The sequence below is a fragment of the Eublepharis macularius genome, chromosome 6 (assembly GCF_028583425.1).
Source record: "Eublepharis macularius isolate TG4126 chromosome 6, MPM_Emac_v1.0, whole genome shotgun sequence".
In the NCBI taxonomy this organism is placed as follows: domain Eukaryota; kingdom Metazoa; phylum Chordata; class Lepidosauria; order Squamata; family Eublepharidae; genus Eublepharis; species Eublepharis macularius.
In genome coordinates this window covers 113,876,737-113,904,709 of record NC_072795.1, presented here as the reverse complement: position 1 = coordinate 113,904,709, position 27,973 = coordinate 113,876,737, and the positions used below count along the sequence as shown (strand labels likewise).

The 27,973-nt window shown below is 41.7% G+C and overlaps 1 protein-coding gene across 2 annotated transcripts in view; it reads left to right on the top strand.

The window, feature by feature from the left end:
- The window catches only part of COL13A1 (collagen type XIII alpha 1 chain), a 158,496-nt gene that overhangs the window by 116,760 nt on the left and 13,763 nt on the right, over window positions 1-27,973 (top strand). For both annotated transcript variants that reach the window (XM_054983302.1, XM_054983303.1), the window contains 4 exons: window positions 10,568-10,603; window positions 16,013-16,066; window positions 16,537-16,590; window positions 17,739-17,774. In XM_054983302.1, the coding sequence (XP_054839277.1) occupies window positions 10,568-10,603; window positions 16,013-16,066; window positions 16,537-16,590; window positions 17,739-17,774 (180 nt within the window). The remainder of the gene's footprint in view (window positions 1-10,567; window positions 10,604-16,012; window positions 16,067-16,536; window positions 16,591-17,738; window positions 17,775-27,973) is intronic.

Genomic DNA, 27,973 nt, shown 5'->3' with positions numbered 1-27,973 from the left:
CCCTCTCCGCACCGGCGGATAAGGAGGGCTGAAGGCTGGACACAGTGGGTCGCAAGATCTATTCCTTGGCTTCCCTGAATTTCTGTATTGCCCATTTCCAGGCCATCATGGGATCTTATAACCTCTTCCTCTGGCAGCAGTTGTCATCCTACATCCCTGACTTGCCTGCTGATCGTCGGCCCTTGGTGAAGGCCTTGCAGGCGGAGGCTGTCAAGCTGGCAAAGCAACAAATGACCACTGGGAAAGACGCTGCTGACTGCTCCGCTCGGTCCATGGCATCCTCCGTGGTTCTTCGCAGACATGCATGGCTTAGATCTACGGCACTTCCCTATGATAAGCGTACCAAGATTGAGGACTTTCCATTTGAAGGGAGTCTCTTGTTTGCGGAAAAAATGGATGAATCCTTGTCCTTGATGAAAAAGAACCATCAGACAGCCAAGTCCTTGGGTGTCATTGCTCCTCCACAACCCTATCCTTCCAGGCCTCGTTTCCAAAGGTCCTAGCCTTACTCGGCGCCTTATCAGCAAACCTATCAGCAACGACAAGGAAGGTACCCATATCAACAGCACTATGGGCAGCGTTCCTTCCCTGCTTCCCAGCGACATTCCTTTAAACGCTCGTCTAGGCCGAGAGGGAAGCAGTCCCATCCTCAGTCTCCTAAGGCATCTGGCCAGGGACAGAAATTGTTATTCTGACTAGAATGTTGGGACTCGCAGTCGACTCGTCTCTTCTTGGACAGACTGCACCCTTATCTACCCATTTGGCAGTCTATTACTGATGACTCTTGGGTTCTTTCCATTATTGCTAATGGTTACAAGTTGTTCTTTGAAAATGTTCCCCCATTTTCTCAGCCCCCTCGTTTCTCCCCCGATTGTTCTGAAGATCTTAAGCTCAATGTTCTTGATTTGTTAAACAAGGGTGCAATTCGCAAAGTTAATCTCCTTGCATCTCCTTGTGGGTTTTACTCCAGGTATTTTCTGGTTGACAAAAAGGATGGAGGTTCACGGCCTATACTGGACCTGAGAAACCTAAATAAGTTTGTTAAATATCAAAAGTTCCGTATGCTGACCCTTGCTAAGGTCCTTGAGCTCCTGGAGGTTGATGTTTGGTTTGCCATTATCGACCTGAAGGATGCTTACTTCCACATCTCTATTGCAGGGAACGATAGGAAATACCTCCATTTCATATGTGGAGGTACTGTCTTTGAGTATACGGTGCTGCCCTTTGGTCTGGCCTCCGCGCCTCGTGTCTTCACGAAGTGTATGGCACCCGTGGTGGCTTTTCTACATTCCAAGGGTTGCATTATTTAGCCCTACTTGGATGACTGGCTCCTAGTGTGTCCTACAATAGACTCCCTTCATGCCCATATTGGCCTCGTTACATCCCTGTTGTCTCAGCTAGGCCTACTGATAAATTGGGAGAAATCTTCCCTTGTCCCCTCCAGGACAATTCGCTTCATTGGGGTGAGCCTTGACACCCTGCGCGGCAGGGCGTTTCTGCCCCAAGATAGATTGCGTAGGTTATGCTCCCTGGTGCAATTTTTTATGTTATCAATCAGCCCTTATGATTCAGACCTTGTTGGGGCTTATGGCCTCGACCACTGCCGTGGTCTTTTTTGCATGACTCCGCATGAGACCCTTGCAAAACTGGTTCGTCCGCAACTATAACCCGCTGACTATGAGTCAACAGCGGCGGTTCTCTATCCCCAGGCCAGTTATTAGGTCCCTCCTATGGTGGGCTTCTCGTGCTAACCTGTCCGAGGGATGTGCCTTTGGTCCCTTCTTGGCAGACGTGACGGTCTCCTCGGATGCCTCTAACTTAGGCTGGGGGGGGGGGACACTGCGGTACAGTGTCCGTGCAGGATACTTGGTCCCCTGCAGAGACTGCTCTGCATATCAATGTTTTGGAACTTAGGGCGATCCGTTACTCCCTTGCTTCTCTTGCAGGTTTCCTTCGCAACAGACGGGTGCAGGTCCTCTCGGACAACACGACTGCCTGCTATTATTTGAACAAGCAAGGGGGAATGGCATCGCTCAAGCTGTGCACCGAAGCCACGACTCTGTGGGAGTGGGCTATACGCAACAACGTCCATGCCCGGGCCATCCACATTGCCGGGAGCGTGAACACCACGGCCGATTAACTGAACAGGGTGTTCCTCGAGCAGCACGAATGGTCCCTGGGGACAAAATACATCGGCCAGGTCTTCTGGCAGTGGGGCTTCCCCTCGATAGACCTCTTTGCTACGGCACACAACAGGAAAGCCCGCAGCTTTTGCTCCCGGGCGGGGGTGGACCCACTTTCATTGGGGGATGCATTTCAAATCCCTTGGTCCCAGGGGTTCTTCTACGCCTGCCCTCCCACCCCCCCTTCTACACAAGGTGCTCTGCAGAATTCGAGCCTTCAAAACCCACTGTATCCTGGTTGCCCCCTACTGGCCCCGTCAGGAGTGTTTTCCCCTTCTCTTCTCCCTGTCCGAGGGTTGCCTCATACACTTCCCACTGGTTCCGGATCTGTTGCACCAACACGGCGTGTGGCACCACAACCTCATGGCCCTGAGTTTGACGGCTTGGCTGCTTCATCCGCCAATGTAGCCCTGTCTGCAGAGGTTACTCAGGTCATCCTTAATGCCAGAAAGCTGTCTACCAGGGTGTCGTATTGGAGTAAATGGTCCCGTTTCTCAAATGGCCCCACGGGGTTTTCTCCCTTCTCCTGCCCACTACCGTTGGTGTTGGAATACCTTTTAGCCCTTCATACCTCGGGGCTCTCCGTGAGCAGTATTAAGGTGTACATCGCTGCGATTTCAGCTTTCCACAAGCGTGTTGACGGCAAGACTGTCTTCGCTCACTACCTATCCAAACAATTTTTGAAGGGGTTGTTCAAGACCTATCCCCCCAGGCACCCTCCGGTGCCGCTTTCCTGCGTGGGATTCCTTTTCGGGACGTCTGCCAAGCTGCGACCTGGTCTTCGTCCGATACTTTCATCAAGCACTACTCTGTTGATGTGAATGCAAGGTGAGAGTCAGCAGTTGGAACGGCTGTGTTGCAATCCTTGTTCAAATAATTACTCACACCTGCCCCTGTTGGTGAGTAGCTCACTATACTCCCAATGTGGGGCTGCACAGAAGGACGAAGACGAAAAACAGTGTTTCTTACCTGTAACTGTTGTTCGTCGAGTATCTTCTGTGCAGACACACATTCCCTCCCACCTGTCCCCGCTGTGAGTGTTGTTTAATTTGATTACTCTGGTTTGCTCTCCGGCGGCTCAGGTGTACTGAGGGAATGGTGGGGATGCTCACCTTAACAGCTGCATTTTGGCGGGAACGCTACTGCGCATGCGCGGTAGGCGCGAGCATCCCTTTTAACATATTTAGAAGCTAGAAAAATCTCTCCATGGCTGGCCTGCGTGTGCGCAGTCCCAATGTGTGTCTGCACAGAAGATACTCGACGAACAACAGTTACAGGTAAGAAACACTGTTTTTCTACATGATCACACACACTCACATAGAAAAGACAGCCCCTTTTCAAGGCTCTTCTCACATGTGCCAAAAAAGCCTTAACCAATCTGGACCTTAGGTTCTGGAGCCCTCAAACTTGCCAGGCTCAGCTTGCCCAATAGAGAGGTGCTAACATATCAAAGAGATGTCATGCTTTCCCTCCTGGCTGTAAAAGTCAAACCTATCCAATCTGATGAGGCTCAGAGGCTTTTTCTAGCCTCAGTGTCTCCTCAGAACAGTTCAGTCACCAAAACTGTCATGTACCACATGCCTCTGTCCCATCATTCACTACAATCATATTACATATTTTGTGGTTTTCTTAATTAAGAAACACTTCAGACATTGGTTATACAACACACTGCTTTGCTTGCTCATTCACAGTCTTAATGACAGTTTCCCTGATCCAGCTAAGGGAACTTGCATATGCAAACAGGCTTATGTGCAAATTTCACATGCTGTAGCGGGAACATGAGTATGCATTAGATATGTGTTAGAATGAATTCCTATTCAGTTTGCGTTCCACTGTTTTGAATGGGAAGTACTTTTTAGCATGTATCCATATCCACACTGTCAATCAACTAATCGCTTGGAGTGTGCGTTACAAAATTCCTGAGCTGAATATATACACAGAAATCACAGAAATCACCCCCCAAAATCATTACTCATTACCATGATTTTGGGGGAAAAGACAAACTCAAGATGCTTGAGAATATGAAACCTCCTCCCCGAAATAAAGGAAGCTATTCTCACTTTGTGGAAGGAAACAAAAAGCAGATCACAATAGGGAAGGATGGCAAACAGAGTTTTCAACAGAAAAGTTTAAAAAAATGATATCAATCACTGTAAGAGAAGGAAAATGAAATGAATGCAGAAGGACAGCTGGAGCTGTCCTGCTAGGCTGCCAATTGACTGCCATTTTAGGAATCAGTAGAGAGAAATGCAGAGAGGCATCTATTCTAGGATCTGTAAAATCTAACCCTTTTCTTCAATCTGCTTGAAACTTGGGAGGGGGGGTCTTTATATTAGAGGGAAGACTATGTTCTATACAAATTTGGTGCCAGTATCTTTATAAATCCGCCTTGAGTCTCAGTGAGAAAGGCGGATTATAAATGACATAAATAAATAAATAAAAACAATAAACAGCTGTCTCAGACCCTCCAATAGATTTCCCATTGAAAGTAATGGTCCTGAAGCACCAGAACTCAAAAAACCACATGGATTTTAATCTTGAAACAGCAAGGACTTCCGTGCATACCCCTACTATTTGCACATTAATACTCTGAGTATGACTAGAACTGGATCAGGGCCAGTCACATGGGACCATCATGTTAATGCAGACACGTCATTACTTTTACATTAAATTGCATATGCTGGTACGCATAGAAGAGGAAAGATGCCTGCAGTTTCTACGTGACAGTTAGAGACTACAGAACATTACACTAAAAGACATGGTAAATTCTGTATAACAAATATCCACATAATTTATATTAAATTGGATGCACATGTATTTATGCAAATCACCATTATTGTTGCAAGAATTTCTGGAGAACGTAGTAATGTCTGACAATGTTTTATATAAGATCTCACAACTTTTAACTGTGATCCCATGTTTGTAAATTTCGGAAACTATTGTACACAAAAGATGCACCTTCCTTTTAAGGCTGTTGTCAGACATAGTTCAGGTTAGTTCCAGTTCTCTTAGCAACCACTACTGTTTAGCCACTTAAATAAAGAAAAACAGGTTGCTTACCTGAAACGTTATTCTTTGAGTAGTTATCTTTGTATTCACATTGATAGTCTTTTTGCATGTGCAAAAAACTATGATTTGGAAACTTCCAGAGATAGCTTTTAGACATAGATGTCCTTTCCCACTAGAGATATACAGTTCTGTCTGTAGATTCTCAAAGGAGAAGAGTCATGCCTTCCCACTCAGTTCCTTCCAAAAAGAGGTACCACAGTAAGTTAAAAGCACCTGTTGTGAGGAAGGTGGACTGGTCATGTGAATGCCCAGATGACAACTCAAAGAAAAACACTTCTAGGTAAGCAAACATTTTTATTTATTGGTGGTCTGTGTGCATCACACTGATGGGTATAGACTAGCTATCTGGCTGACTTGAAGGATGCTACAGTTGCATCTAGGGGGTAAGGGGTGCTGAGCACTACTCTGCCAAAGGACACAACTCCCACGTCAAGGGTATAGCACCAATGAAAGTGGAAGGTGATTGGTCTTCAGAGTTCAGAAAGAAGAATCCATTTAAAGGCTGAAATGAGCAAGAAGAGGTTTCAGAAGTTCATAGGAGAGTTTGGTGGTTGATATCACTCAGTGGCTGAAGATCTGGACTTTCTTTGGGTCTGAATAACAATGAAACAAGCCACAGTCTTTTTTGCTGTGTATCTGAAGAAAAGGAGGGTCCTGAGTACAGAGTGTTGACATTATTGGTTCTCCTTGCTGAGCACACTACAACTAAAAGAGCTGCTTTTTGAATAAGATTAAGTGGTTAAGGGCTCAAATTGCTGAACAATACGTTGGGAGAGAAGAAGTTGGAAGTTCCATGCAGGTGTATGAAGTATCACTGGAGAGTAGAGCCTGAGTCACTGAGATCCTTGAAGAATCACTTCAGCAGAGATTGGGTGAAGAGTTTGTGACCCTGGATGAGAGGGTGTGAAGCTCTGAGGGTAACTGAATGGACTTTAAGAAATGATATGCCAAGCCTAAAGAACATAGGTGGAACCAGTATCTATAGAACTGATATCCCATCCGGTGGGGAAAAAAGATGTCACCCATTGCCTGTCCTGTACATAGTTTTGGTAGGTGTAGAAAACAGGTCAACCTGTAGTGAGTCCAGCAATGGAATACTGGCTGCAGAGTCAGAGACTACTCGTGTGCAACTGTCCCCCTCCAGAAGAGTGCCTGCCAGAGTGGGGTTCTTTGTGCACCACATAGATGGGCATCAAAGTGATGTCATACTTGATGCATGTCTCCAATAGGCTATGAGGTTTGAGGTAACAGAAGCTGCTTTGTTTGTTTATATAACACATAATGGTCATATTGTTTCTGGTCATTTAAACCATTCTGCCTTGCAGTCTGAGGAGAAAGGTCCAAATGTTTTGTAGACAGCCAGGAATTCCAGATAGCGGATGTGGAGTTTTTTTCTCTTGCGATCACCACAGTTGGCTGTGAGCATGCCAGAGTGGGTACCCAATCCCCAAATCAAGGTGTCTGTTGTATGGGTCACCTAAAGTCATGGCAGAATGAGAGGCACTCCCTAGCATAGGTGGTGGTGGTCACCAGAAGAAAGTTCAGATGAAATGCACAGGAACTTCTCTTGAGAGTTCCTGACGGGCTGGAAATTGCAGTTGAATCAGCAATGGAGAGTTCTCATTCTGGCAAAGTGGACAATAGCTCTAGAGGGCACCATAAACACTCGTAATTCTGGATATGTTTGGTCACTAGTAGCAGTTATTGAAGGAAAACATTTACCATACAAATTGTTGTGGAAATTATGTTTGAGGGGAGACAGGCCCTTCCAGAGATGGAGTCCAGGATTTCTCCTATACAAAGGATACATTTATTTTATTATTTATTTATTTATTTAAAATATCTATATCCCACCATTCCACAATGCCCAAGATGGTTTACCCAAAATTATACAATTTAAATAGGTAAACACATAAATTAAAATATATCGAGTTTAAACTGCAACATTACCAGCTCCCAGACCCATTCATTAGTTACTAAAGGCAAGTCAAAATAGTTCCACTTTATATCTTTTACAGAAGGAAGAGATTGTAGAAACTTTCCATATCATATCTAGCAGATCATTCCCATACAGTACATTACAATAACTTAGCCTCGAAGTCAAAGTCAGCCCAATCTAGATGAGCGGCCAGTTGGTTCACCCAATATTGGTAATAGAAAGTGCTCCTAGCCATTTTCCTGACTTGATTTTCAAAGAGCAATACTGGGTCTGGTGTTACTTTTTACTTACTCACAGAAGCTGGCTGTCCCACTATCAATTTGTATTGATGATAACCCCTTACAATCAGCCTTCCCTACCAGCATCATTTCCATTTTTCCTGGATTTAGTTTCACTTTGTTATCCTTTAGCCCCCTGGCCACTTCTTCTAGGTACTGGTTTAGCACGAAGACCATCATTTCTAATGGCTCAGATGAAGATATGTATAGCTGAGTGTCATCTGCATACTGGTGACAGCTATCTCTGAGACTCTGGACAATTGCTGCCCAAGGATGCACATAGATGTTAAAGAGCATAAGTGAAAGGATTGGTCCCTGAGAGACAGTGATTACCTTTGGAGTTCTTTGTACAGGTGGGAGCTTTCAGACTTCCCAGGGTTCCATCCATATCAGAAAGAGAGATCAGTCTGAAACTATCCATCAAAAATTAATTTGGCACTACTCAGCTAATTGTACCATGTCAGTTTTGTAAACATCAGACAGTGAACACAACTTTTTAATTGTGTGTTGCTCTTCCAAACATAGGAGGCACTAATTGAGGCAGTTACTTGAAGATAGCTTCTCTCTGTGCTTATGACACTTTGTTCTTCTGCACTATAAGTGCCTAGGTGCCACATAAGACTAATGAAGAGGAATAGGAAAGCAGTAAAAATTGGAGAGAGAATATAGGTGGAAAGAGAGGACAATGGATTTTTTTAAAAAAGAAAGCTAACTCTCAGAGAAAGACAACTCTGAAGATAGTTTGCCTGATGCTGCTATCAATGTGGAAGATGAAAAATAACTGAGCAAAAAGTTGTGACTCCTCCCCCAGGGGTATGGACAGAGTTGTGTATCTGAGGAGAGAGGACTTCCTTGCCTAAAAGCTATCTTGGCTGCCCTTATGAAGGCAGAAAGGCAGGATATACATTTTGTTAAAAGCTACTTCTAGAAGTTTTCCAAGCATAGCTGTGCACTGGCTACATCAGTGTAATGTACAAAGACCACATGATAATAACCACATAATACAATATTATTGATCTACACTCTTATCCACAATGGTTACCAGATTTAGTCAAAAATTATCAAAGCATTCTAAACAAAAGCCAATCCCCACGTCAAATGTATTATGGTTTATTTCTTGTTGGGATGTTGTTTCCTCATAGCTACAGTTATTCAGAATATAAACACCTATTATCCTTATCAAATTCTTTCCCCATTTCAAGCCCCATTAATTTCAGTAGAGTCCTGCCTATGAAGCTCTTTATGACTAGGTTATAAATATGCTTCAAACATTTATGTAATTGCCCTGACCTAGATAGTCCAGGTAAGCCTGATCTCGTCAGATCTCAGAAGTCAAGCAGGGTTACTTGGTTAGTAATTGAGTGGCAGACCGCCAACAAAGATCAAGGTTGCAGAGGCAGACAATGGCAAACCACCTCTGTTAGTCTCTTGTCATGAAAACCCCACCAGGGTTTGCCATAAATCAGCTATGACTTGAGGGCACCCTCCACTGCACAGTTACGTAATTAATTTGTGATGATCAGGATGACTCAGAAAGTTCATTAGGAATAACCTCGTAAATTTTGGTTCTGTTCACTATTAGTAGCACAAACTCACTGAATTCAATAAGTATAGAGAGCATGATCATACAGCCAATGTTTATGCGCATCTCAGTGTGCATCCACATCATAATTATTATTTGTTACTGTTTTTGCCCAATGTATCCAACTCAAGTTTAAACAGAATTTTCATCACCTTTGTGCTTGAATATTCATTCAAGTTATGTTAACTGTTAACTACTAGCTGTATGAACTAGCTGTCTCATTCCAGTGCTTTCAGTGAAACTTAGAGCCTCGCTACAAGTGACATTTTACACGTGAAGGACACTTGATCATTTTCGCACGTCTTTCTGGGAACTGAAGTCCCTCTCTTCCACCCCTTTTCCTTCTGTTCCTTCCCCTCTCTGTTAGAATCGCTGCCTGAAGAGATAGAGAAAGCCTACGGCAACAGCAAATCGTCTTGCTGTGTATGTTTGTGTGGGGGGAATGCTCTGGAGAAAGCTGACATGTCGGTGAAGCTGTGCAGGACGCCCAGGGAAGGGAGAAAGTTGCAGCTGCCCGCCCCCAAAGATCGTTGAGAGCAGGCTTGTGACTGGAGGAACAATTTGCAAAAGCTGCTGTTGCCACAGGCTTTCTCTGACTTTTCAGGCAGCGATTCTAACAGAGAGGGGAAGGACACTAGGACTTCACCGACATGTCAGCTTTCTCCAGAGCATCCTGCCCCCCCGCCCCCAGCAAGACGATTTGCAAAAGCTGCTGTTGCCGTAGGCTTTCTCTGTCTCTTCAGGCAGCGATTCTAACAGTGAGGGGAAGGAACAGAAGGGAAAGGGGTGGGGGAGAGGGACTTCAGTTCCCAGAAAGACTTGCGAAAATGATCAAGTGTCCTTCACGTGTAAAATGTCACTTGTAGCAAGGCTCTGAGTTGGGACGAATTTGGGCTCAGTTGAGCCGAAAGGGTTTTAGAGTTGGGTATTATCCATTTTTAATCTTTCTCCATTTTGCTGGATTATTACTCACTGGAGCATTACTATAATACCAGTACACATTATGTTTGAAGAACCAGGAATTGTATTCCTTCCCAGTTGGTCCCTTTCTATCTGAAAATTTGCTGGTTTCTTGGAAAATACAAAAAAACACTGAGACTCAAAGCAACTGCCATCACTACCAAAAAGATGTTTGGAAACAACTTTACATTAGAAGTCACTGTTATTGCTGGACAGTCTGTCCCTGCTGATCCTTAGTTCTGTTGTTGCAATCACAATCTCCACCACATAGGCCAAGAAAGCAATAATACTCTTTTATGAGTGTGTGTGTTCTGCTAGAGTATGTTAAGGTGTAGCATTCCCAAAGGGATCCTAAAGCAACCAGCCCATGTTACATTCAGTGTCTGTTTTTTGTTGGTTTCCTTGTAAGTGCCATCACCTGTCCTTAAAATCCAAGTTTTGTTGTTTTATTGTGAGCATATGTTTGTCCTGAGTCACTGCTTCACTCACCTCTTACTTCTCCTCACCCCCATTCCTTCTTGCCTTTTGTTTTGTTAACCCGTCCTTGTCTGTCCAGGGTGCTTCAGGTTTAGACGGCAGGCCTGGCCCACCGGTGAGTTCCATTTCTCCATTACCCTACATTCCTCTTTCCTAATACTGTGATTTGTCTTTGTCCTCCCACAACCTTATCTGTACCATTGTCTTTCCAAACTGGTAGGATAGGACAAGTGAAAATTCTGCATTTTGATGTCAAAGAACCATAAAGTTATGACTCACAACATTAGATATTCACATGGGTTCAAGGATATAGCCCCAAAGAGAATCCAATATGCTTGTTAAATTTTGAAAATTACAATAAATGAAACCCTGGCATGTTCCCAGAATTAATGTTATTTACCTCAGTCCTCATACTGTGAGATGTTTGCAGTTTCTCTCCCATGAAAGACTTAAGCATCTCTTCAAACTTCTCTCAGTCACAGTAATGCGTGGTATAAAAGATATATAAGCAAAAGGCAATCGGGTGAATTTTTAACTACAGTTGATTTATTGCAATTGGTTTCTTGAACTGAGCAATAGTATTTTATACATACAGGTGATCTGGAAATAAAACATGCTGCCATTTTGTGAACGCTGTTCAATCCATTTAATGAAATGCTTCAAACTTCTTGGACATTTTCTTGTAGGTAATCATATCTTCTCAGACAGACCTTATAATTTGTTGCAGTGTCCTTTCTTCCTTTAAAACATTGTTCATTTTTTTCTTGAATGTGTAGGGCCTTACAAGATCTTCCAATGCAGGAAGCCAATGTTAAGCTAACCATTGTGCAGCCTTAAACAAATGGAGAAGTAAATTGTCTTCCACATGTTCTTGGATAGATTAAGGTGGAGGGAGTCTGGGAACTGCTAATGTAGCCGAAATATGCAGTTCTCTAACAGTGCAATCACTAGTAGAGTTGCAGCCTTCTAAGTCCAGTGGGCTTAGAAGGGCTTCACACTATTTCTAGCAAGTCCATTTACAGTGCACTCCTACAGTGAGTTACTCCAGTCTAAGCTCGTGATAGTCAATGGACTTAGACTGGAGTAACTCTCCATAGGATTGCACCATTAGTGAAGTTGAAACATGCATCCTGCATCACCATTATGGTTCCAGCTGCAGAAAGGCTTAGTGCAGTACTGGAATGATGAAGCAGTAGCAGTGTCATTAGAAGCAACAGGTGGTAAATAATAAAGAGGCAGAAAATCAGAGACAGAATCTGCTGGATTTAGGAGAGCTTTCCAGGGGTGCAGATATTGCTCCAACAACAGCTAGCATCCAAGCCTTTTAAGTACTGGAGCAGACCTGGTAACTCCTTAAGCTCTACATGTCAGCTATGCAGAGCCTTAATTAGGTGCATTATAATGATCCTTCTGAGAATCCCCCAGGAATTCTTTCTGCTATCTCAGGTGGGGACATTCACAAGAGTGAGGCACCTTCAAGGATGAGAGATCCAAGTCATTGGTCTTGGAGTCAGAGCTGAGTACTGTAGGAAACTTGAGGCTTGCTGTTTGGATTGTGCATTGGGGCAGGCTTGAACATGTGACTTCTAAGGCAAGACCAGTTTTGAGAGCTGAATTATGAGAAGTAGATCCAGGTATTCATAATTAAGACTCCCCTTTCCTCAGATAAACAGGTCAATAGATGCTACTCTGGCCCATATATGTGAACAGCTCTCTCTCTTTCCTGTTGAAGGCAAATGGACTTGTTAAAGTAAACAGATAATTTTTGAATACGAAGCATAATCTTCAGGTGATTTAGAGTTGGTTTGGATGATACATGGCTTTCCATGCAGTAGGAAATGGATTGAGTGAAAGGACATGCCTCACCCAGTGCAATCTGTTCTGCTTGCAAGCATTCATGTGATGGTGTAACATCCAACTGTAACCAAATATGACACATGTATGCTCTGTGTGGACACTTGATCTCCTAGGGTAAAATTGGGAATTGATTTCACATATGGAGCCTACTTGGGTTTGGCCAGATTCTGACTTTATGCAGTGCATGGATCCTTGCTGACACTGGAGTCAAGAATCTCCCCCTCCACCCACCCCCATCACACATATGGCCAGGTATACTACAAACCAGCTCTTAAGATTATAAACGGAATGGAATGAATACATTGTGTTTAAGTGGTGGCTCTGGAAATGTTCTTCCTCCTGCCAATTTGAAAGTATCCAGACTGCAAAACATCTGAGGAAGAGAATCACATGACACAGCATTTCCTACTTGTCTTCTTACTCAGCACATTAACTTCCAAATTAACTCCCCTATTTTCAAGAGATCCCTTTTCTTGCCAGAACACTATTGTTCATCCATTATATTAATAACAAAAGAGCATGATCCAGCCAAAATTAAATCCCATGTATTTCAATGGGAGAAAGTTAAGAACGTGCGTATCTCATTCATTGAGATCAATGAATTCAAAAAGTGCTTAATAAGGTCTGTTTAAGCAATCACCAGAATTAATCTGTCACATTTCTTCCTGCCCTTCTTCCAAACAGCTCAGGAACCTATATATGGTTCTCCCTTTCTGCATTTTATCCTCACAAGAACCCCATGAAGGAGGTTAGACTGAGAGACAGTGACTGACCTAAAGTCATTCAATGAGATTCTTGACTGAGTGGAGATTTGAACCCAGGTCTTCCAAGTTCCAATCCAGTACTTTAACCACTACACCACAGTGGTTCTCATGATATGGTAGACTGTTCTCTGGACCTCATTCAGCAGTTGAGGGTTGCCTATTGAATGCTTCCTAGGAACCAAAATATCCTGCATTTTTTTTAAAAAGTTCTCATCCAGGGAAATCTTTATCTTATTTTAAAATACTTTTTATTTTGTTAATAAGATTAAAAGGGCAGAGAAGAGAAAAATTAAAGAAGAGAGAGAGAGAGAGAGAGAGAGAGAGAGAGAGAGAGAGAGAGAGAGAGAGAGAGAAAAGAACAAAAATTAAAGAAAGGAAAAACAAAGAAAAATAATACATATTTCATTTTCCATTTTCCTCTACAACAACTATCATATCTTTACACACATTATACTTGTAGTTTTAATACCTCTAAAATTTACCTTTTCAGTACTGCGCCCTTTCTATTTATTTTTCCCTTTTAACTTCTTAGAAATCAAATCCACAAATTATTAATTCATTTTTTTCTCATCTCACATGGAAGGTCAATAAGGGGTTTCCAATTAACCATGTAAGTAGGCAGTGTTTTATCTCTAAACAGAGCTGTAAGTTTAGTCATCTCCGCTAATTCCATCATTTTCACAATCCAGTCATCCATTGTACAGCAAAACTTGAACTTGTAAAGTCCACTTGAAGTTGTAAAGTCCAGTAAACCTAAGCTGCCTCTTTCCTTTGCATCTTGTAAAATTTTGTATTTAACTCTTGGTTTTTTTCCTTGTCATATAAATGTTGATATATCCTTTTGCCACTGTTTAAATGATACTTCTGAAGTTAAAACAGGTATCGGCTAGAACAAAAACAGCATTCTAGGTAAAACAATCATCTTAAAAACTGAAATTCTCCCCAACAAGGACAACTGTACTTTATCCCATCTTAACATAGCCTTTTTAATTTCTTTCCATGTCTTAACATGGTTATTTTGAAATAGCATATAATTCATCCCTGTTAGCTTGATGCCTAAACATTTTACCCTTTTTTCAACTTTGAAACCTGTTATTCTCATCAGTTCTTCTCGGTTTTTAGTATCCATATTTTTCATTAACATTTTTGTTTCCTGTTCATTTATTTTGAAACCTGCCAAAGTACCAAATTGTGTCAACTTCTGCATCAATGTTTCAATACCCTCTAGTGATTCTTCCAAGATTAAAACTAAATCATCTGCAAAGGCTCTTAGTTTATATGACTCTTTTAAAATTTTTACGCCTCTAATCCTTTCCTCCTGTCTAATGTCTCTATTCAAAATCTCCAACACCAAAATAAAAAGAAGTGGTTTTCCTTTTTGAATCTCACATGGTTTAATTAATTCTCCATTAACAATAATTTTAGTAGTCTGTGAAGTATAGATTGATTTCACCCATTTTGTAAAATTCTCCCCAAAATTCATCTTTTCCAAAACTTAGAACAGGAAAATCCAGTTCAAATTGTCAAAGGCCTTCTCTGCATCCAAGAAAATTAGCACTGTTTGTTTTTCATTGTGTTTATCCAAGTATTCCACTATATTCAATACAGTTCTAACATTGACTTTCAACTGACTTTTGGGCAAAAATCCACTTTGTTCTTCATGAATAAAGTCTTTGAGAACATACTTCAGTCTTTCTGCTAATACTGTGATAAATAGTTTGTAGTAGTTATTTAACAATGATGTGTTATGTGCCATCAAGTTGTCTCCGACCTATGGCGACCCTATGAATGAAAGACCTCCAAAACGTTCTATCTTTAACAGACTTGCTCAGATCCTGCAAACTGGAGGGCATGGCTTTTATTGAGTCAAGCCATCTCGTTTTAGGTTTTCCTTTTTTCCTGCTGCATATAGGTCTATAATTTTTTGCTATAATCAATTCTTGCCCTTCCTTGGGTATCCATGTAATGTTAGCAACTTTCCTCCCAATAAAATCGAAATCATTGTATTTTGCAAAGGTACTAAAATGTCATCTTTAAAGCATTTATAGTATTGGCCTGATAGTCCATCAGGACCTGGTGACTTTCCAGTTTTCATCTTTTTAATTGCTTCCACCACTTCTTGAATCATTATTGGGCTGTTCATCACCTGTAGTTGTTCTTCCGTAATTTTGGGTAGCTTCTGTTTTTAAAAAAATTCTCATCAGGGAAAGCTTTATCAATTGATTTTTCTCATTGTGTGAACTGGCCTAAAGACTGGATCATGCCCTAATTTGTTTAATTGGTTCACATGATGAAGCCAGATAAAATCCAGATTCATCATGACTTGAATACAAAAGAGAAAATACTTTGGAACAAAAATTTAAAAAATAGAGGACCTCTATTAGACCTCCCCTTTCTCAGCCTTCATGAAGTGGTACATAAATACCAGATGGGTAAGCAGAAGACTTGAAATTGAATGTTTTCTGTTGTGCAACTATATGTGTGCATTACTGCCTGTCACATGGTGGCCTGTCAAACTGTATAATGTGTTGTAATTATCCTCATACTCTCATACCCAACCTCTTTAGAAAAGCTTAAACTGTGATCACATAGCTCGTTCTACTACAACGTTTAACTATCTTGGTCATAGAACCACAATGGAATAAAATGCATCGTGTATTGTATCAGAAGTATTGCTGCCATTACTATAATATCTACTTCATCTGCTTGGACAGGCCATACTTTAGGTATATAATTGTTATCTTCATCAACTCTGAAAGCTGTAGTATTTTAAATGAATGCTGTGCATAACAAAAATCTCCTTCTCAGCTCTTTTTTCCGATGAGAATCATGCTCTTGTCCAGTATAAAACACATTTGAACGAACCAATGGCTTCATGGGCTTATTTTCTCATAAAATTACAGGGCACTCCAGGTCCAATTGGAGTTCCAGGACCAGCAGGACCAAAAGGAGAGAGGGTAAGCAATCTTTAACAAACCATCTGTAACCCCAGTTGTCCCAATACATCTTAACTAAGATATTGGTAAAGTTGGGGTTTATTTTTTAATATAATCCAATGACTGCTAATGCATACTTTCTGCCACTCTTGATTGCCTTTCATTATTGTATGATCTTTATGATGGGCAGATACCTTTCAGGAGATGCCCAGTGGATGCCTAGATTAACAACAGAAGCTCTGTATACTGTTAAATGAACAGCAGATGTTCTGTAAACTATAATATTCTGTTATCAGGCCATATAGTTAGCAAAATAAGGCTTTGGAGGGTATGGGGGAAATTGCTCTCTCCAGTTCCATTTTAGCATGATAAGGTACTGAGTCTGGTGTGCTTTTGTTGCAATAACAGCAGTAGAACAACATTTGCCACCTTCTCTGCATCTGTACTATTCTTTGAAAATCACAAAATGTGTTTGCCTAATTCCATTTTAGGGCAGTAAAGGAGACTCTGGAACTGCAGGGTTAATGGGGCCAGCAGGACTTTCTGTAAGTATGGAGGCGTTTTTTAATTTCCCCCTACCTCATTTACAGCAGTGCACCACCAATCATGGCAGATCCTATCTACCATATTGTGCTAATTCTTGGTTTGCTGCTGGGAGCAAGACTTGCCCTGCCCACCATGCAGAAATCAATGGATTTTCCAAATCCGAATGGAAACCAAGCACTATGTTATTTAAGTCTTTCTATCTTTATGTTCCCATGCTCTGCTTCCAAACGCTGCCTTCAGTCTCAAAGCCATCTGTCATGAGTGGCAGCCTAATCAGTAAATGTGTACATTACTATCTCCTCCTAAGGAACAACATGTCCCATTTTGTTTGTTTATTTGTTTGTTTGGGGGCCATAGGGAAGCAAAAAGATTTTTTGTAGTGTTGCCAGCTGGCAGCTGACCCCTGGTGGGGGTAGGTACATAGAGGGTGCTGTTTCTTTGAAGGCATGACATCACTTCCAGGGCAAACCCCAAAGCAATGCCATTATATCAGCAATAGTTTTACCATAGAGTTTCCAGTCAGAGTGACACCAGTTTTCCCCACATCCCCTCCTCCTTGCTCCCCATATCAAGCAGGAGTCGGGGGCTACTGCTAGGAGGTCTCTCACTACAGTGGTATGCCTAGCAGCCCTGGTTTTCTAGTACATCACCAGTTTAAGCAGTCTCCCTAAAACTATTGTAATATTGATTCAGTCTCAACATTGTGAAACTAAATCTATGGTTAGTTTATAACAATGTGGCAGAGTAGCTAAGAGTGCTGGGTTTGAAAAAAAGAAACACAAGCTAAGTGTCCCACTAAGCTATGAACTCATCAGGAGACCTCAAGTAGTAAGTCACTTTCTATTGGCCTAACCTGCCTCACTGAAGCACTAGAAGGATAAAGTCCCACTTCTCCTATGAAGAAGGACAGGATATAAATACAAAGAATAATACATTTATTCAGCAACATATCAAGATCCAACTTAGAATGCTACCTTTGTTAATAAAGGTTAACTTTAGTCGGATTTTGCATGCATGTGGTTTGAGCTAGCACTTTCCAGGACATTAGTTTCTGCTGGAGATGTAATGGCAGAAAATAAGAGATTCTGTGTGTATGAGGATTATTTAAAATTAATTACTTGTTAAAGCTTTCATAAATATATTGTAGGGGCTACCAGGCTCACCAGGAGAAAAAGGAAACCGGGTAAGTTAAACTAAGCCACTTTAGCTGATGACTTTAAAACAATGGTGGAATGATTAATTTTTGAAAGACATACAAAATAATTAAATAAAATTCTTCTGCCTATCCTCCCCCCCACCCCGCCCAAAGACTGAAACTTTAAAATGGAGATTCTACAATCTTTTAATTAAAATTTTCAATAATCAGTTATTATAGTATTAGGCAGATGTACTGAAAAGTTACTTTCCAAAAAAATTTCCCCTGATTGAAGTCAGCTGAGTGTAATGACAGACAAATGAATATGAATGCTTGAAAAAACCCATTTCACATACTTAATGTGATGTTCTAATTTGTAGATAAGTTATACTGTTCATTAGTATTAACAGAGCAAGTGATGCCAAAACAAAATCATGGGTAAACAAGTTTCCCTTTGTCAACCCTGGAAAGGCTACAACTTGCACATATACCATGTATGTTTCTATCATTCATTACATAGCTTCCAGATTTCCTTCTTAGGCTTCAGCTCACATTTCTGCATGTTAAGCACAGAGCCGTCCAGAGTCGTAATTATGGGCATTGTTTCACAATCAAACTGATTTTTCATTGTAAAGAACACATTGCTTATACACAACGAGCTCAGAATAAGAACAAAGCACCTGATCAGCAACTCCACCTGATGTACTGTTCACTGCAATCACTACAGACTGCAGTTACGGGGTTGAATATTTCAGTGTTCCCTCTATTAAAAATTAAATCTCTTCATATTCAAAACTAGCATATCGAGGAGAATTCTGGCCTAAAACAGACAGCATGGTGTAGTGGCTACAGTTAGGCTGGGATATAGGAGACCCAGGTTCAGATCTCCACTCTGACATGGAAGCATGCTGGATGACCTTGGGCCAGTCACTCTCTGCCAGCCTAACCTACATCATGGGGTTGTTGTTGGAAGGATAAAATGGAGGATGGGAGAATAAAGTTGTAAGGCTCTTCAGATCCCCATTGAAGAGGAAAGAGGAGTATAATTTTTAAAAATTAATGTGAAAAGCATTCAAATATTCAAGAATCAGTCTATTCCTGTAGACTGATTCTGTACAAAATATATTATCTTATATATACATGGAGCTCTCCACACCAATTCATGTGTTATAGTTCAGCAACAGATATATTCTGTACAGCAGTTGTATAATAGTGCCACTTAAGAGAATGCTGTGGTCAGAGTACTTATGTGGAAAAAACACACACCAGAATTTCTCCACTAACGTCTTAAGAAAACACAGTTTTCATCTTTGGGTAATCTCAAATTATGTTCATGATTCTCCTCCATCTTCCTTTCTTTTCCTATTTCTCTCCAAAATCCTTAAATTTTCCTTCAGCGATTCATACATTTCAGAATTTCTTCCATAGATGTCTTTGAAAAAAAGAATCACCAGTTAATTGCTTCCTTATAAAGAGTTGTATTGGTGATTCATCAGCGTTAGAAGTGCAGATTTTTGCCATGTTCTCCTCCCCTCCCAGCAGTCCTTTCCAACCCCTTGAAAGTTCGTTTCTGTGGGTCCCAGGAGCTACATAAACTAACAGCCACATGAGTCAGGAAACTACAGTCCTGGAAGGAGGCAAAATCATATTTTTCAGAAGCACAGCACCACTAATAGAAGGAAGAAGGAGCAATTGCATCCATTGCCCTCATAGCATCCCCCCCCCCCGGGTACTGCCCTAGTCCGCACAGGTACACCAACCTGAGAATCAACTATCTGGGAACTGGAAAGGCCTGCTTGTCTAGCAGAGCCACATTAAGCCCATTGCCTACATTGGTTCAGGCTCCTAAGTTCTTACAGGCCCAGTTTTGGCCTCACACCCTGGGAGTGGAATGTGCAGCTCAGTTAATTAATTGCACCTGTGAGCTGTTGCCTAGGAAGGCATCCTTGAGAGACGAGGGAGGCTTGGCTCCACATGTACTCCTTCTCAGTTCTCAGGCTAGTAATGCTGATTGTAAATGTGCCTCTGATTGGCTGACAATCATAGAAAAGATGGCTCCTCTCTGCTCTCACCACCACTCTTCACACTCTCACTGAGACTTTGTTGGATCAGCCTGTGCTACCTTATTCCATCAGCATGTGAGAGACTTTGTTCCATGTCAGGTCTGAGATGACCAGACCTGCCTGGCATGGTTTATGGACTTTGTTTGTGTGAGTATGAGCCTCAAGCCTCTTCAGAGAAATGCAAGTTAGCAAGCTTATGTTTTTAGTCAGTTTAGTAAAGAATAGGCAAGCTGTTATTTTAATGCCAGTTGCTTGTGCCTTACTAGAGTGGTTCCTGCACCTTGCATACGTTCTTCTAAGTTAATAAACCAACTATTATATATAAGTCTTGTGTCTTGAGTATCTGACCAACTGTGTGCAAAATCCCCCAGAGAAAAGAACCCAGAGACTGTTGTGTCTCAAGCAATAAAGGTAGTCCACCCTCCCAGGAGGCCTGCTAGGAGTCTGAGCGGCTGTGATTAGCACTCAGAATGGTGGGCAAGAGGGTGGCGAGTCGACCCCCTTGACAGAGTAGGAGAAACTGGCAAAATTCCACATCCAGGAACGTCTTCTGCTGAAAGATTACAGGATCCAAATCACTAAAAGCCACGGAAAACAGTATCAGTCTCATAGCTTGAATCAGTTCTGTTATCAAGAGATGGTTGCATATTATGTCGGAGTAATTTTTGTGCTTAGGAATATAGGGGCCTACACAAGCTACTTCATGGATGTTCACAGCAATGCTGAAACTTTGGAATCATTTTCATGAGTATTTCCAATAAATTTTGAAAGAAAGATGTGATATAAAAATTGCTCAAATAATGAAATATCTTGTTGCTGATCAGTCCTGCCTCTCACTTCATGACTGCTCTAAGGTTAATGTCACATACTTAATCATTCCACCTATGGTTTTGCTCTGTAACTTCATCTTGATAAAAATGAAAATTGAGATGTTATTCAGATAATCAGATTATTCCATAATGAATAACGTGACAAAAACCCTGAGGCTTTTTCAGTTGGACTTAAATTTGGATGCAATATTTGGAAGAACTTATTTGTCTAAAATATAAATGGTTTGCTGGTAGGGCACTCTGGCAAGACAGCTGATAGTGGAGAACCACTCAAGTGTATTTTATTGAATGGGAACTAATATTTTTAGGAAAAAATAGAAAACTTAAGAGTATACAACAGCTGTTCACAGTACCTCAGTCCAAATCCTGAAAAAGTATCCTTTTAGGCATAAACAAAGTAAGAGTTTTCCCAGTCCTCATCAGGTAAATTGCTAGGGCTTTTCTATATGATTGATTCTCGCTTGTCCAACAGAATTTAAGTCCAGTGGCACCTTAGAGACCAACAGGATTTTCAGGGTATAAGCTTTCGAGAGGAGAGGGAGGGAGGGAGGGAGGGAGAGGCAACCCTTCTAACAAAAGATGTAAGGCATAGTTCAGAAAAGTACTATTGAACTACCTGGTACTTCATCTCTAGCACGATATGGCAATGTAAATGCATTTTGAAGGTATTGCGGTGGCAGCACAATCTAATACAGGTTGTGCTGAATTTCTCCAAAATAATTTGTGATGATGAAGAACCACTTTAAAGCACTGTAGAAAGAGGTGAGAGGGTAGTACTCAACCCTTATCCTGCCCATTTCTTCCCATTTTTCTCCCAGTGGGCTTATTTCTAGTCTCCCAACATGATTACTTCTAGTCTTGGAGCACCAACCAGGAGAAAAACAGCTGGGAAGTGGGTTTGGGTAAAAAGTGTGGTCAAGACAAGAGTTTGGGTCACCACAATTCCACACCCTGATGTATTTTAAATCTCACCGTTATCTCTTGTTTTATAGAGATGTAATAGCAGACCTGTTTCTGACCTCAGAGGTCTGTGATCACAACATACCGTTTAGCCCTTATGTTTTGCTAGTCACCTTGGTTGGAATATAATTAGGGGTGTCCTTTCAGATATACCAGAGCTAAAATTAACTAGCTCTTTGGGCTTGGCTTGGAGATATCTGAAATGATCCAAGCCATCCCTGAAAATTACAAGAGTAACTATAATTTATCTCCTGGAATTTTTTGGTTTTCCAGGCAGTGCAGGAGTGAAGAGGGAGGGAGAGAGAGGAAGAATATTGGGCTCTCACCTGTTCCGCAGTGCATGGTCCCATTAAAGTTTAAAGGACCACGTGCTGCAAAACAGCTGGAAAGCACTGAAGGTAGACCTGGCCTCAGAGGTCTGTCTACCATTAACACCCTCATCAGTTCAGCGCTTTCCTTTCCCCTCCCTTCCTCTCCTCCTTTGTTCCAGGGGGAGAGGGTGCAGCAAAAGATTTCTTTTAATTTCAGGTTGATTTTTTTTTTTAAAGGCATGAATTCTGGGTGCCAAAATTCTTGAACCTGAAAACTGTGCCCCAAAATAATTGCAATAATGAAACAATTACTTCACCTGAAATTTTGGCATACCCCAAATCATGCCGTTTAAAAAACTCAACCCAAATGTAAATGCCTAAAGCAAGAAAAAGTGGAACCATATAATTGACAGCTAATGAGTAGAGATGGGAACAAACGGGGGGAAAATGAACATGATGTTCATTGTTTGTTGCCATCCACGAACAGGGACTCACGAACACTTACGAGCATGAACTGTTCACGAACATGTTCGTGGTTGGATGTTCGTGGGGGCCAGCATGCTCTCCTCCAGCCATTATCCAAGTTTGGTCAAGATCCCTACTGCACCACTCCCAGAAACCTGACCTGAGCAGGCACCAGGAAAGGTACCAATAATAAATAATAGCTTGGCCCAAAGCCTGGCAGCAGCCCTGGAACCTAAAGGGGTAGATCCTTATCCCACCACACACAAAGAAAATTCAAGCTCCAATGCACTCTATCGAAATGCCAACAACAGCTGTGTCTCACCCTCTCCACTGTCTGCAAAGCCAGAGCTGCGAGCCCCCCTCCCCCCGGTCTTTGCTCCCTTATAACAAATTTGGAGCTCCACACTTGAAAGGAAGACCTGCCTATCAAGCTAAATTGGACTCAGATTGGGGTTTTCAGGGCAACAGCAGGAGTTCATAGAGAGTTCAGACAATCCCTGCCTAAGTTGCCAAGGCAATTGATTGCAGGTGCCAGACTGTCTGGCTTGACGAACAGCAACGAACGAGGCTTGCAACGACCACCTGTTTGTTTAGAATGGGGCCTCACGAACAGCTTGTTCGCGAACAGCAGATTGGACTGTTCGTGGCTTTTTTTGTTTGTATTGCTGTTCGTGCCCATCTCTACTAAATAAGTAGAGTTTTTGTCTAACCAAACCAACTGAAAAGGTGTCAGTGTTTAACCTGTGTATTAAAGCTGAACTCGCTATTTTAATTGCAATTTTTTTTCTTCTCCTGTCTGTGTGTGTTTGCGCGTGTATGTGTGTTCCTTGCCTCCACAGGTCTACCTTTGTCCCCCTTATCCCTTCCTGCTCTTCTGCCTTTTCTCCTGGGTCCTTCCTCCTCTTCCTGCCGCAATCCATTCTGCATTTTCTCCTGGATTATCCTTCCTCTATGCCAGCGTTTGATCCTGGGTGACCTCTCCTCTCCCATCCATTTTCCTGTCACCTTAATTTTGCCCCAAACCCGTTTATTTTCCTTTTTAAAAACAAATAGACTATAAGATACCTCTTCTGCCTGATGTTGTTTACTTGCACCATCTAATCCTTATATCAATTACTAAATAAAATTTCCTGTCCAACAATCCCACTTACATTTTACATTGCAAGCACCTAGCAAGATGTTTTATTCTTTTTTGTATGTAGCTGATTTTTAATAGATTCAGAAAGGTTATGTATATTTATTTTCTTGTTGAATATTAGTCCTTGGCTTGATATGGGCTGTATTAAAAACTTAGGCTGGTCTTAGTGTTAAAATAGATCATTTTAAAACAGAAGTGCATCTTATAGGTTTTATTTTGTGTTTAATAATACAGCATGTATTATTAACAACAAAACTTGAAAAAGGAATACTAAAAACACTACAGCTTGTAGTGTTTTGGGCTTCATATGGGCTGTATTAAAAACTTGGGCTGGTCTTAGTATGACATTTAAGGTGACTTTTCACCTTACAGGGACTAGCATGAGACCTACGGTCTCCATTTCAATCCTTATGAGGCTCTATTTTAAGAACCAAAGGAGGACGAATCAGCTCTGTCTATTTTGCATTTTAGATTAAACAAAAATCATGGCAGAACTTAGCTGATTCATGTTAAAATAGATCATTTTAAAACAAAAGTGTATCTTATAGGTTTTATTTTGTATTTAATATAGCATGTATTATTAACAACAAACCTTGAAAAAAGAATACTAAAAACACTACAGCTTGTAGTGTTTTTTAATGAAACAAAACAGAGCAAAATAGAAGTCCAGCGGCACTTTAAAGACAAAATGTATTCCAATGTAAGGTTTAAGGAGTCAGACCTTACCATTGGACTGACATAGCTACACCTCATGAAAAATTAAGCAAGAGAGTATAATAATGCCTCTAAAATTCCTTTTAGCACAAATACCATTTTAAAAATGAACAGAGCAAAATATAAAGGACTGAAGCTGGGGGATCCTAACAATTTTTACCATGCCATGGGATAGCATCCAAAATCAAACATTGACAGCAGTACTGGCTAGTAATTAGTGGTAGTTCTGCAGTGATCCCACAAACTGTGTAATTCTCTAGTAACTGTGTTGTATGTCATGGGAATTCGCAGAACCAGTAAAAGGGATGCAACTTTCACACAATATTACTATTATCAGCCACTGGAAGCAACTAGAGTTTGTGCGATAGGCCCAGCAAATCTGTAGACGCTGCCAAATATCTCTTAGAGCATTTTTGAACTATCCAATAGAGGAGGGACAAGTTATTTCTCTTTTCTACAACAAAACTTGAAAACGGAATACTAACCAACCTATTGCCCTTGCTCCAAGAGGAGAGATAAGCACCTTCCAACTCACTTCCTTTTGACTGCTGCTAACTAGAACCTCTTTCAAAGAGAATGGATAGGTCAACAGTGGAGAAAAGTGTATTGTATGCACAGATAGATGACCCCTTATACCGGGCACAATTGGTTGGTTAGTTAGTGCTCCAGTTCCAGATTTTTTTATTTTTGCAGAAAAGTGAGACCTTCATAGATGACCTCCTTTCCTTATAATATTTTGTACAATGTCCGAAGATTGCTTACCTGTAACTGGGGCTCTGCAAGCAGTCATCTGTGCAATGGAATTCTGCACTGATGCAGAAGCAATGTCAAAGAGTTCTAATCCTAAAATTAGTACTAGAATTCCTTCCTTCAAAAGAGAGTACTACATTACTGCATTTTATTCCATTTTTAAAAAGATTTCTATAGTTTAGTCTTTTTCTCCCTGGATGTTGTTCTTGTTTTATGTTCTCAGTGTTTCTTCCCACCCGCATGTCTTAGCCTGTCTCTCAACAGTGCCATGTCTACAGGGACAAATTTCCCATTGCTTCTTCCATTTATGAGAAGCACATAATTCTGATTCTTGCATTCAGTGTACTCAGTTCCCCAGTGTTGAGCCGTCTATGATACTCTCAGTAACATCAAAATAACCCCTTCTGCTACTGTCTTCTGCGGTAAGATGGGCCCTGAATGTGGTGGCTATGTCTCTACCTCTCAGGTGGCAACAACTCAAGCAGCTTATATAAAAGCACCAGGAACCATGCATTCCTCCCAACTGCCCCTCTGTTGACAAAATTTCACAAGAACTGTCCGTGCTGAGTCTCCCCCAAACTGGTCAGTGGAACTAAAGATGAAAATGTAGCAGAGGCACATTGATTCTGAATGTATGTACTAGAAGGCTTGATTCCAGCCACAGTACCACTATTACTTCCTGCCTCAGCAGAGCCCACTGAACCAATACTTCTGCTTCCAACATCCTACACTTCTTCCTCTTCTGACTGAATCAAGAGACTTTTCCACATGCTCCACTGGGGAAGAGTGTTAAACTCTCTACTGATGGAGGATAGAAGATACCGCTCCATTCCTTGCACCTACTGTGTTAGAATCACTCATATCTCTCTGTGGCTACACGACCCAGTAGTGCACAGATGTCTTCACAGTGTGGAGACTATAGTTATGGCCAGTGATTTGCATTGATAGCTCAAGTTCTGCACAAGATCACACAGGAGATATTCCACTGCATCTTAATAGTTCTATAATGATCTTGTCAGGCATGACTTCCTCTCCTACCCAATCTGCCATCTTGCCCAGATAGCCTACAACAGAATCAGAGCAGAATACTTCACCACAATCCCATGGTACTAAAAACTGACTACTTGGGGGATCCAACTCCTCCTGCCATTCAGGAAGTCATCCTCAATTCTAGGAAACCTTTTAGGGGAAGTTGTACAAGGCAAAATGAGATAAGCTTTCCACCTATCCTACTTCTCCCCACTACATTTTTTCCAGACTTCTTTGACTACAAGCTACATCTCCAACAATCTAAATTGTGTTTTTCTTCATGGAAGATTCACTAAGCAGCTGTTTCAGCTTTCCATGGCCACATTTAGAACTATTCTGTATTTTCATGCTACCTGATCAAATATTTCCTTAAAGGGCCTGAATTGCCTACAATACTATAATTTCTCCTTTAAGTTTATCACTTGTTTTGTCCAGGGGTAATTTCGTAGAAAAAGAGCTGCAGGAACTCATTAGCATAACTCATTAGCATAACACATTTGCATGCACCACGCCCCTTGACATCACCAGAAGTGTGTTATTAGCATAACTGATTTGCATATGCCAAACCCCCTGATATCACCTATCCTGGCTGTTTTGGACCAAATCCTCGCCATTCAGGGCCGAAATTGGGCCCAAAATGGCAAAAGGGGGTTGAAAATGGCTGAAAATGGGCCCAAAATGGTCAGTATTGGGCTGCTGCTGAGTGGGAGAGTGATCCACCACCTATCAGAGGCTCGATCCTGGCCGTTTTGGGACCAATCCCGGCTGTTTTGGGTTTGATCCTGGCCATTTTGAGCCCGAATTGGGCCGTTTCAGCCTCAATCCAGGCTGAAATGGGCCCCAAATGGCCAAAAATCAGGTGGGTGGGGCCACGTCATGTGACCTTTTGGGAGAACTACCGGAACTGCGTTCCTGCGCATTCCCCCTCAAAATGAGCCCTGGTTTTGTCTCATTTGATGGGTGAACATTTTAACCACTAGCCACATCTGATTTTAAATTCCTTACATGCATTTGCAGTCACATAAGTATTGTTCCTTCAGGTGTGACCCAACTTTGTCTTCCACCAAACAAATTCATTTTCCACCTGGATCTTACCTTTCTTCCTGAAGTTGCTTCTTCATTTCTCCTCCTCCAGGAGGTCATGTTACAGAGAGAACATTCTATCAAGATAGAAGTAAGGATTTCGATAGAGACAGTTTGTTCTTCTGTGTAGCAGCCCACAAAAGCAGTGCTACCAGTTGGCAAAGCAACTGCTAACACACTTCATGGGCACACTCTATAAGAGCAGTCGGCACTTTCTCTGCACTCTTCAAAGGGGCTTCATTTCAGGAAATATAGAGAGCTACAGGACACCTGGACGCAATGTGATGCTCATTTTGTTCTGTATACCATCTTTTCCTGAGGAAATTGCCAGCATCTGTCTCCCAGTAAACTAGTTTGCTAATCTCCCATCTATACAGAAACTATGATGAAGAAAACCACACTGCATACTAGTGACTGATATTATTGAAATGATCATCAGTACTTTTCATGCCACCTTCCCTGCTGTTGGCCTCTCTGTTTATCTCTGAGAGATTTTCTTGTACTTGTCAGAAGGAACTGAATAAGACTATGTCCCCTTCTTTCAGAACTGGTGCAGTAGCTTGGTACCCTCATTTGAAGAAAGAAATTTGAGCTCCAATTTTAAGCTCTAGAATTTTCTAATGTTGCTTGTGTGTGTCCTATAGCAAACCTTTGAAGGGACACATGAACTAGGGAATGTTCCCCAGATGTGGTGCAAATAGGGTTGCCAGGTCCCCTGGAACCCAACCTGGGAGCTGGGGGAGTCACCAGGGTAGGGGGCTGGGGGAATTTACCTTTTGCATGCTATGGAGCTCTTCCTTGTCATGCCAGGAATGATATCATTCCTAGTGCAACCAGGAAGGGAAGCCCCCCCCCCATGTGGGGCTGTTTTTCATCAAATCGTGATGTCATCATGACATCATTC